Source organism: Globicephala melas, chromosome 1, assembly GCF_963455315.2.
Source record: "Globicephala melas chromosome 1, mGloMel1.2, whole genome shotgun sequence".
Lineage (NCBI taxonomy): Eukaryota > Metazoa > Chordata > Mammalia > Artiodactyla > Delphinidae > Globicephala > Globicephala melas.
In genome coordinates, this window is record NC_083314.1 from 178,342,027 (window position 1) to 178,354,277 (window position 12,251).

Sequence of the window (12,251 nt, forward strand, 5' to 3'; positions counted from 1 at the left end):
TGAAGCTACCATTTCCAAAATGAAGTGGTAATTTTAAGTCTCTTTGTTTTCTCGTGATAGATATATGGACTAATTGTTATCACACACCCAGGGCTCCTGGTATCAAAATAAATTACATAGCAATTCCTCTGAGCAGCAGTCTGTGACGCCAATACTGATTAGCTCATTAAAGGCAAGAAAAAGCATGAAGAAGGACGCCGACCACATGGGGAGTAGGGTTCCCACTCAAGAAGCCTTGGGTCCTGGAAAACAGTACCCTTATGCAAATCCAACAACAAGATAAAGCATGATATCCAGCAAGACACAAGATCACTGCCACCCAGGCCTTCATATGGATTTGGGAGTGAGGGTGGAGGTAAGGAGTATGCTGCCCTTTCTTTCTGCTTACGTTATATTCTCATACTGACCCTCAAGGGTCAAAAACAGTTTTCCAGGGGAAACAGAAGAAGATGATGAAGGAGATGTCCCCGAATGAGAGAGAATAAAGAAAGCGCCAACCCTTTTCACCGGGATGTTGCAGAGAAACTCTGGAGAAACCCACACAAGGTCTCACCTGTGTAGAGCTCACAGGCAAGTTAAGATCCCGATGTCTTCATTCTCATCCACAAGGGCAGCTAGAGGGCCCTAACAGCCAAACTGGCCCAAGCGGAGTGTGAATCTCCCACTCTCCGAGCCTGAGACCCTCCTCTTCTGTAGACTATAATATACTGGCTTTCATTTCAAGGGCATTAATGGTATCCTGGTGGCTAAAGTTTGTACATTTTACATTGATGTAAACCTAAGAGTCAAAGTGAAAACCCATTTCTCTTGTTCAGTTCATGTTTTACAAAGTTTTCATACGGTCATATCTCATTTTATTCTCATAGTAAGCTATAAAGTCAGGGCATATTCCAGGCTGAGGAAGGCCTTCCAATAAACCATAAGTGCCTTTTTTTTTTTTTAATGAAAACAAAGCCCAGGGGTACAAAAATAGAGAAAGGAATTATAAAACCAAAGAGACTGTCCTATGTTAATTAGAGGCTTTTTTTTGTTTTTGTTTTTTTGGCGGTACGTGGGCCTCTTACCGCTGCAGCCTCTCCCGCAGTGGAGCACAGGCTCCGGACGCGCAGGCCCAGCAGCCATGGCTTACGGGCCCAGCCGCTCTGCGGCACGTGGGATCCTCCCAGACCGGGGCACGAACCAGCGTCCCCTGCATCGGCAGGCGGACTCTCAATCACTGCGCCACCAGGGAAGCCCCTAATTAGAGTTTTAAAAAATTAAGTAAAATCTTTAAACTGAGCATCACAACTAAAATTTTTTAATTGAAGTATATCTGATGTACAATATTATATAAATTACAGGTGTATACAAGTAAATATTTTAACTGCATCTGTTTATATCAAGTTTAGTAGCAAAAGAACATTGCGGAATCTGTGCCACTTTTATGTTGCTGTCAGGGGTGAAGGTCCAAGGGCAGCATACGCAATGATTCCAGGCAGAGATGTGCACACTCATTCAGACTATGACCCGGAGTCCATTTCCAAACCATGATTTAGAAAGTCTCTTGCCTCTCTACCTCTCACCGTTTCTCTAAAAGTTAAAGAGTGTTGCCTATTTTGAACCACAAGCCAAACAGTACCTTTTGTTCTGGTTTAATGTAAGTCCAGCAAAGGCATACCTCTGAGAGACTGTGGGTTCCGTTTCAGATCACCACAATCAAGCGAATGCTGCAATAAAGTGAGTCACACAAATTCTTTGGTTTCCCAGTGAAGACAACGTTAAGTTTACACTACACTGTCGTTAAGCGCACAACAGCATGATGTCTAAAAAAATAATGCATACGTCTTAATTTAAAAATACTTTATTACTAAAAAATGCTAACCACCATGTGAGTCTTCAGCGAATCATAATCTTTTTGCAATATAACATCAAAGATCACCGATCACAGATCATAATGAAGTCTGAAATATTTCAAGAATTACCAAAATGGGACACAGAGACATGAAGTGAGCAGATGCTGCTGGAAAAATGGCGCCAACAGACGCGCTGGACACGTGGGGTCGCCACAGACCTTCAAGTTGTAAAACACGCACTATCTGCGCAGCATAAGAAAACGAGATCTGCCTGTATTGAAAAACCTGATCTGACTTAAGATCCAGCAGCTCTAGAAAAGAGTCTGGAAAACAGGAATAAATTCCCAACTTACACACGTTATTACCAAGAATGCTATGCAACAGAGAAATGTTGCCATTCAACTCTACCTCCTTACCTGCTCATCAAGATAAATTCCTACGTGGCACCTGAAAGGCTCTCTACGGTGAAGCCACCATCCTAGTGGCCACGGCACAAGTGCACCTATGACTTTGCTACAACAACGCTCTATGGTAGACAAGCGGGGAGCACAGGCGCTCTCCCAATGCTGGTTCATTCGTGAAAAGGTCAATCTCTAGAAGGAAACTCTGTCGAGCTGACAGGAAGGGAAGGAAAGCAGAGTCTTTAGACGCCTTTCGCATGTTATCAAATAGCAACCCCCCTTCAACTACGTTCACCTTTTTCCAGCTTCACACGTAAAATCAGCTCCTGCCAAAAATTAAACTATGGAAGAACAAGATGTCCACCAAACAGGAAGCCAATGAACAAAAAAGCCAGCTACACAGCAAGACACAGCAGAATTACACTGTTGTCTTTCCGCTGCTGGACTCAGATGACTTAAAGGGTTGCTTCGCTCTATAAGGCCGTACCACAGTTTGGACTTTATCCCGTGAGCTGTGGGTAATAACGGGTGGATATTAGGTGGGAGAATGGCACGATCAAGTTCTATGTTTTATAAAGTGAGTTCATTCTGGCGGCATTGTGAGAGCTGCGGTGGAGTCAGGGGGCAGGAGGCTACGGCAGTGGGCGAGGGAAGAGACAATCAGAGCCTGGATGAAGGCAGTGGGAACGGAGAGGAGGAAGGGGAGAGAGTGCAGAGGAGCACTTGATGGCCTGGGGCCGGGTTATTGGAGGTGCGGGAAAGGCAGGGCACATGGGTGATGAAGCCAAGGCATGTATGTAACTTCTCACAACCTATTAACTCTAAAAGAAGTTACAGTAACGTAGAGGACTCCTGAGGCTAATTACAATGGAATTTCACCTCTATTTCCTTACCTTGGCAGCAGAGTTTGATACTCCGTGTGTAACATTTCTGATAAGGCCCCCAACATTTCCATACTTTATCAGTCCAGTCACCCCTTCAGAAACATCATTCAAAAGCCCCATGGGATTGCCGAGGAAGTCCACTGATCCCAGGATTCGAGCTGCCTGGCTGAGGAGTTCCTGTCGAACAGAGAAGGGAAAGAAGAAAACCAGCACCTGTTTATATTTGCAGATCGAGCATCCCAAGCAAAAAGGTTAGAAATCTCTCTTGTCCTCCGTTCCCACCAACACCAACAATCACCCTTTAATTCTCATCAACTGTGAGCTCCTGCCCTTCGTGAGCTCTGCCCTAAACCTCTCCCAATACTCTCAGTACTCTTATACTCTTCGAAGCCATTCAGAAGAAAAAAAAAAGCTATGAAACAGGTAAGACTCTTTACAAATACTTATTAGTATATATAGCACACTCTCCTTTCCACCGCTCTACAAATAGGGAATTAGCCAGCAGCGGGGAGAGTTTGAAAAGGAAAGTGAGGGAGGAAGCAGACCTGGAGACCCCTCAGAGACCCCTCAGAGTCTGCCGAGCCGGTGGTGCATAGAGTGGGCACGTTCAGATCTACCCAGCAACCCCCTCACTTCCTGTGTGCCCCCGCTGCCTGACTCCACAGTCCAGGGATATCCGCTATCTCACTCTCCTCACAGTGCAGTGGAAATATCACCGGTGAGGGAGGTCAAAGAAGGAAGCAAAGAAAGAAAGGGGGGAGATAGGAGGGAGGAAGGAGAGAAGGGAACACGCATAGGATACACTTTAACTCTGACAGCAAATAAATGTGATATGACCTTGACCCTTCTAGTCACCGAAGAGTACGTCTTGGCTTTAGATTTTGGTCTTTGCAGTCTGGATAATAAATACAAAATGGAAAATATCCAAACTTGATAAAAACTTTTTAAGTTCAGCTCTAGCGCAGGATTTCATAGGCTCCAAGAACACTGATGTGGTCACTGAAAGTAGGCCCATGCCTGGCAAACAGGGTTCACATTCATAGTCTTTTGCATTGTCATGAAAGCCTCAATTAAACCCTTAAGATTGTGACTGATCTAGTGGAAGCCCCCGAGACCAGTTCTGAGAGACAAGATTATCCGTTCATAAATCAGATGCACTGTCTCAAGAGTTTCATGATGTGCGTGGACTTCATGGGCTGTGATGTGACCCATAACACAACAATCAGAGCTAAAATGTTCATCTGGATTGTCAGTAGTGACATGTCAGTAACCAGAATTCCCAAACAACTAAAACAATCATTCTGCTTACGCTCCAGCCCCTAAGTACTGCTCCAAAGCTCACCTCCTGGAAATGTTTGAGGATATCATTGATGATGAATTCCTTGGTCTCATAGGGATGTACCCGAGTGAATGGATCCAGATTAATCACGGCATCTTCAAACCGAATCAATGGAAACCCCAAGGTGCTTTTGAGGGCCTAGTTAGGGGGAGAAAGGCAACAATATGCTTTAGCCATATGACGGCCTTCCAGGGTACTGTAATTCTGAATTCCATGAAAGCTACAAGTCAACTTTCCAATGAGAATCAAGGTTATGATATTCATAAATAAGGATTTTCCCCTGTAATTACAAAAGTAAAATATTAGGAATATATAAAAAAATATATAGATATATCACTCAAAGTAACATATATCACATAAAAATAAACACTCTTAGCTTCACAGCACAATCTTTCTGGTCTGTTTTGGATCTGTATGTCACGTTCTACTTTTTGACTGAAGCATACCACACATACGGAAAGGTGTACTAATCAAATGTACGGTTCAGCGATTTTTCTCAAAGTAAACACAACCATGTAACCACCACGCAGACCAGAAAGTCGGTTATTATCCCCAACTTGGAAGCACCACACCACCATCCCCTCTTTGTGGACCTCCCATCAAGACCCCCTCTTCCCCTAAGGTAACCAGTATGCTTTTTTTAAAAAATAAATTTATTTATTTATTTATATCGGGTTTTTTTGGCTGTACTGGGTCTTTGGCGCTGCGTGCAGGCTTTCTCTAGTTGCGGTGAGCGGGGGCTACTCTTCGTTGTGGTGCGCGGGCTTCTCATCACGGTGGCTTCTCTCGTTGCGGGGCACAGGCTCTAGGCATGCAGACTTCAGTAGTTGTGGCACGTGGGCTCAGTAGTTGTGGCTCGCAGGCTCTAGAGTGCAGGCTCAGTAGCTCCGCGGCATGTGGGAGCTTCCCGGACCAGGGCTCAAACCCGTGTCCCCTGCATTGGCAGGCAGATCCTTAACCACTTCGCCACCAGGGAAGCCCGTGGTAACCAGTATCTTGACTTCCAGCACCACAGCTGAGTTTTTCCCACTTTGAATTCTATCTAAATGCAATCATCAGTATGGACTTTATTGTATGTGGCTTCTGACATCAACAGTAAGTCTGTGAGTCACTAGGTTGCTGCACACAGCTGCAGTTTAAACACAGCTGTCAGTGCTACACAGTATTCCAACATATGAATAAAACTATTTAACCACTGCTGTTGATGGAACAGTTGTGCTGTTTCCATTTTTTTGCTATTATGTATAATGCTGCTATGAACATTCTTGGACATGTCTTTTGGGGCACATTTGTATGCATTTTTCTTGAATATCTACCTGGAAGTGGAACTGCCGGGTCATAAAGAACGTACACATTCAACCTTATAGCCTATGCTGCCAAGCAGTTTTCCGAGGCAGCTGAACCGGCTTACTCTCCCTGCAGCCGTCTATGAAATTTCCTGTTATGCTACATCCTCACCAACACGTGGTAAAGATAGCTTTTTAGAAATTAATTAATTAATTAATTTATTTATTTTTGGCTGTGTTGGGTCTTTGTTGCTGCACGCAGGCTTTCTCTAGTTGCAGCGAGTGGGGGCTACTCTGTTGCGGTGCGCGGGCTTCTCAACACGGTGGCTTCTCTTGTTGCAGAGCATGGGCTCTAGGCACGCGGGCTTCAGTAGTTGTGGCACACAGGCTCAGTAGTTGTGGCTCGCGGGCTCCAGAGCGCAGGCTCAGTAGTTGTGGCGCACGGGCTTAGCTGCTCCCCGGCATGTGGGATCTTCCCGGACCAGGGATCGAACCTGTGTCCCCTGCATTGGCAGGCGGATTCTTAACCACTGCGCCACTATGGAAGTCCCAAAGATAGCTTTTTAAAATACAAATATTCTAATGGGTGTGTAATGGTAACTCAGTGTGGTTTTAATTTCCATCTTCTTGTTGAAGGATGAGATTACGCACCTGATAATACACACATCAGCCTCGTGGATATACTTTTTTTGTTAAGTTCCTACTTGAGTCTTTTGCTCATTTTCATAGTGGATTGTCTGTTTTTTCCTTATAGTTTTGTAGGAGTTTTTCTTATACATTCTGTATACAAGTCTTCTGTTTCATGAATATACTGCAAGTATCTTCTCCCATTATGGGACTTGTCTTATCACTCGGTGTTTTTTGATAGCAGACATTCTTAGTTTTAATGAAATCCAACTTAACAATCTTTCCTTTATGGAAAGAACTTTCTAGGTCATAGTTAAGAAATTACCTACACTAAGGTCATAAAGATATTCCCATATGTTTACTTACAGAATTTTTATTGTTCTGCTCTTCACATTTAAATCTACAATCTACCTGAACGTGATTATTATATATGTTCTAAAGCACAGATCAAGAAGCATTTTTTCCACATGGGTATCTAATCAACTGAATAACATTTATTGAAAGGCCATCCTTCCCCTTATTGTAGTACAGGGTAACTTTGTCATAAGTCAAGTGAATGTACTTATATGTGTCTGTTTTTGGATTCTCCTTTGTGTTTCATTTTGCCCTGCCTTCTGTCAATACCACACTGTCTTAATTACTATAGTTTTATAATAATTTTGAAGTATGTTAGTGTAAGCTCGCCAACTTTGTTCTTTTTCTTCAGAACTACCTTGGTTACTCTTTGCACTTTTCATCTCCAAATAAATTTTAGAATCAGCCTGTCAATCTGCCACCAAAAAAATTGCTAGAATTTTTATCAAGACTCTATTGAATCTATAGATCAATTTGAGAAGAAATGACAACTTTATAATATTGAATCTTCCAATGTATTAACATGGTGCACCCCTTTACTTGTTTAGCCCTTTTAAAATTTCTCTCAGTAATATTTAATTGCTTTCTGTGCAGAGGTCTCGTACACACTTTGTTGGATTTATTCCTAGGTATCTGTGGTACAGTAAAAATGGCCCCAAATTCTTTGCATCTTCTATCATTAGCAGAGTCTATTTCCCCTTCGCCTGAATCTGCACTGACCTTATAACTTGCTTCAAACAATAAAGTGCAGCAGAAGTAACGTGCAATCTCTGAGCTTTGGCCTCAAGAGATCTTGGAGCTTCTGCTCCACCCTTTTTGATGTTTCCACCATGTGAAGAGGCTGAGACTAGCTTCCTTGAAGACGAGAGACCACGTGGAAGGGGGTCTATTGACAGCCAACACCAAGCGCCTGACACGGCTGTAAGGTCATCTTATATACCCTTTGGTCTCAGCTGACTGGCAGGTGACTGCAGCCACATCAATAACCACAAGTAAGTCCAGCGGAAACAGCACCCAGCTAAGTCCAGTCTAAATTGCTGACCCACAGATTTGTCAACAAATAAAATGGTTGTTTTAAACTACTAAGTTTTGGCATGATTCGTTACAGAACAATAGATGATATTGTATTTGATGTTTTCTTAATGGTGTTGTAAAGACATCCTTCAAATTTTCCTTTTCTCTGACATATAGAAATAAAACTGATTTTTGTACAACGTCTTCAGTGACCTTGTTAAATTTACTTATTTATTCTAATAACTTAGTTGTATATCCTTTTAGATTTTCTAGGTAATCATGTTCTCTGCAAATAATAAAGTTTTCATTTTCCTATCCAGTCTTTATACCTTTTATTTATTTATTGCACTGGCTAGGATCTCCAACATAATAGTGAACAGAAGTGGTGAAAATGGCCATCCTTCCCTGCTTTCAACAGGTCATCACTGTGTACGATATTTGGGGTAGCTTTTTTATGGAGACACTTTATCAGATTAAGGCAGTTCCTTTCTATTTTTTTGTTTCCTGAGTTCTTATCATAAATGGATGCTGAATTTTGTCAAAAGACTTCTGTGCAACTATTGAGATAATCATATTTTTAAATTCTTTCATTCTGCTGATGTGGTGAATGACATGATTTATTTGGAAATGTAAAGTAAACTTACAACCCTGGCATAAACCTGATTTGGTTATGATATACAGTTGGCCCTTGAACAACGTGAGGGTTAGGAGTGCCAATCCCCTATACAGTCAAAAATTCTCATGTAGCTTTACAGTCAGCCCTCCATATCCACAGTTCCACATCCACAGATTTGACCAACCATGATCATGCAGTGCTGCATTTACTGGAAAAAAAAAATCAGTATATAAGTGGACCCATGCAGTTCAAACCCCATGTTGTTCAAGGGTCAACTGTATTTTTCTTCTTATATATTGCTATATTTGATTTGGTGACATTTTGTCCAAATTTCTTTCTTCTATGTTTGTGAAAAAATTCTAGTCTGTAATATTCCTTTATTACCTGATTATGTTAAAAATATAAATTACAGTTTTCTGGTAAACTTCTTGAACACATTTACACTTATTTTAAATTCTGTGTCTGATAATGTCAACATCTGGTTTCTCTGTTTCTAGTGTCTGTTTCTAGCGTCTGTTTTTTCTCTTGATAGGCCTGGTAATCTGTGATTGGATGCTACACTCTGTATAAAAACTTATAGATTTTAAATGAGTCTTTAGTGTCTGGCAGGCAGTTAAAGAGGCTTATTAATCCAATCAGTGTTTTCAAGGCTGGCTTTCAGTCCTTGTAAAGATAATCTTGGTCTGTTTCCATCTTTATAAGGTTTGGTATAGTCCTTCAGCAGTCTCAACTGAAAACCAATTCCATTCCTCCCCTTGTGATCTCCCCAGCACCATAAAACTGCTAAAAGATCTATTTAGTTAGCCTCTTGGCTGCTACTTTTTGCTTGGCTTCTCTCAGACTACTTAGAAATTGGCATCTGCTTCAAGAAACAAAACAGCTCAGACTATTGGGGTTTCTGTTCTGCCTGTCCCTTCTCTGTAAGATATGAGCCCCTCCACACCTACGGTCAATTAATCTTCGACAAAGGAGGCAAGAATATACAGTGGAAAAAAGACAGTCTCTTTGGCAAGTAGTGTTGGGAAAGCTGGACAGCTGCATGTAAATCAATGAAGTGAGAACATTCCCTCACACCATGCATAAAAATAAACTCAAAATGGCTTAAAGACTTAAATATAAGACATGACACCATAAAACTCCTAGAAGAGAACATAGGCAAAACATTTTCTGATGTAAATCGTAGCAATGTTTTCTTAAGTCACTCTCCCAAGGCAAAAGAAATCAAAGTAAAAATAAACAAATGGGACCTAATCAAACTTATAAGCTTTTACACAGCAAAGGAAACCATCAACAAAACGAAAAGACAGCCTACGGACTGGGAGAAAATATTTGCAAACAATGAGACCAACAAGGTCTTAATTTCCAAAATATACAAACAGCTCATATAACTCAATAACAAAAAAACAAACAACCCAATCAGAAAAAGGGCAGAAGGCCTAAATAGACGTTTCTCCAAAGAAGACATACAGATGGCCAAAATGCACATGGAAAGATGCTCAACATCCCTAATTACTAGAGAAATGCAAATCGAAACTACAATGAGGTACCACCTCACACCAGTCAGAATGGCAATCATTAAAAAGTCTACAAATAATAAAAATGCTACAGAGGGTATGGAAAAAAGGGAACCCTCCTACACTGTTGGTGGCAATGTAAATACATGCAGCCACTATGGAAAACAGTATGGAGATTCCTTAAATAACTAAAAACAGAGTTGCCATATGATCCAGCAATCCCACTCCTGGGCATATATCCAGAGAAGACTATTTCGAAAGGATACATGAACCCCAATGTTCATAGCTGCACTGTTTACAATAGCCAAGACATGGAAGCAACCTAAATGTCCATCGACAGATGAATGGATAAAGAATATGCGGTGTGTACACAAACACATACACACACACACACACACACAATGGAATACTACTCAGCTATTAAAAAAAAATGAAACAATGCCATTTGCAGCAACATGGATGGACCTAGAGATTATCATACTAAGTGAAATAAGTCAGAAAAAGACAAATATCATATAATATCACTTATACGTGGAATCTAAAATATGATACAAATAAATTTATTTACAAAACAGAAACAGACTCAAAGACATAGAAAACAAACTTGTAGTTACCAAAGGGGAAAGCGGGGGTCAGAGGAGGATAAATTAGGGGTTTGGGATTAGCAGATACAAAACAGATAAACAACAAGGTTCTACTGTATAGCACAGGGAATTATATTCAATATCCTGTAATAACCTATAATGGAAAAGAACATAAGTATAACTGAATCACTTCGCTGTACATGTGAAACTAGCACAACATTGTAAGTCAACTATACTTCAATTAAAAAAAAAAAAAAGATCTGAGCCCCTCAATTACCAGCTCTCTCAGTAGCAATGGAGTCTCTCTCTTGCTTGGCCAGCCCTGTGAGGCTGCCCAAAGCTTTCCTCGGATTCTCTGACTTTGGGCAGCTGCTTTCTGCTTGACTTATTTACCTTTCTCCCTACACCACTTACAAATTAGAGTTGTCTCAAAAATAAAACCAGAGTAAATGCTGGGCTCACCTTATCCAGTCTCCTTCCTCTCATAAATCGTGGCCCCTCAAGTACTGGCTGTCTTGGTAACTTTCCAATACCTTCAAACAGACTTTTGGGCTTTTTTCAATCCAGCTTGCCTTGTAGTTCTCAGCTGGTTTGGGTCTGCTATAAGCCAGTTAACAATTTTTGGATATGGCCTATTTTCCAATTGACAATTTTTGGATATGGCCTATTTTCTAATTATATTTTTATTTAACATGATGTACATTTTAGGGATTTTAGAGAGCATGCCAAATACTCTTCTTTTTTTAAACGTAAAAACACTTTTCCATGCTAATAATGTCAGTAAATCTCTAATCTACTTGGAATTTATTCTTATACAGAGTGTGAATAATAAATTTAATTTTATATTTTTCCATATGGCTAATTAGTCCAATAGCATTTATTAAAACATCTATATATTCTCCACTGAATTGAAATGCCTTTATATTAAAATAATTTAATACAAATGTGCAATTTACTGGACTTTCTATTTTATTTTCTCACTTATTTTTTAATCCTTCAGCATGTACTTTCAGAGCCTGCTTTAAATTCTTCTGGAACAAGAGCATGTTTAATTGAAATGAAGTTATATAATCGAAGAAAACCTAGATGAAACTGTCTAAAACCAGAGTGGGAGAACTTTTTTGTGACTCAAAATTCAGATTCAAAAGGCAAAAGACTGATAAGTTTGACAACATAAAATAGAAAGCTTCTGTATGATTTTAAAAAACATACGCACACCAAAAGCAAAGTAAAAACGACAAATGAAAAGCCAAAGAAAAAATACTTGCAACTTATAACAAAGACAAAACTTCTATAAAGAGCTTCTAAAATAAGAGGAGATAAAAGACCAATAAAGTGATTTTTAAAATGGACAAGTGATATGACCAGACAGTTTAGTTCACAGAGGAGAAAAATGGCCCTTTTTAATAAACATATGAGTTAGGAGAAGAGAAGAAACAAACAGAAGAATAACAGGAGAACCAGCAAGGACAACGCCAAGAACAGGGAGGTCAGCAATATCAAATATGGCAGAGGATCTGACAAAGATGAGGACAGAAAAAAGGCCACTGCATCTGGTGCCTTGGGAAGTCACTCGCAACCTCCTACTAAATTTCAGGACAAAACATTTCGGAGATTAAGAGCATCCGCAAGTTAATTCAGCCTAACACTCTTATTTCTTTAAATAAATAAAACCAAAGAAACGTTAAGTGGGTGGCCTAAACTCCTGTAGCTAGTTATTAGTAGATCGTAGACTTGAACATGCTCATTTTCACAACCACAACTACCTAACAGGCAGAAAGCATGAAGACCAGAAAAGAG

The 12,251-nt window shown here is 40.4% G+C and overlaps 1 protein-coding gene across 1 annotated transcript in view; it reads right to left on the bottom strand.

Moving 5' to 3' along the window:
- VPS13D (vacuolar protein sorting 13 homolog D) overlaps positions 1–12,251 on the bottom strand; it is a 244,666-nt gene that overhangs the window by 85,324 nt on the left and 147,091 nt on the right. Inside the window, exons 64-65 of the mRNA XM_030878044.2 lie at positions 4,460–4,594; positions 3,127–3,294 (exon numbers count right to left, since the gene is read on the bottom strand). Coding sequence (XP_030733904.1) covers positions 3,127–3,294; positions 4,460–4,594 — 303 coding nt within the window. The remainder of the gene's footprint in view (positions 1–3,126; positions 3,295–4,459; positions 4,595–12,251) is intronic.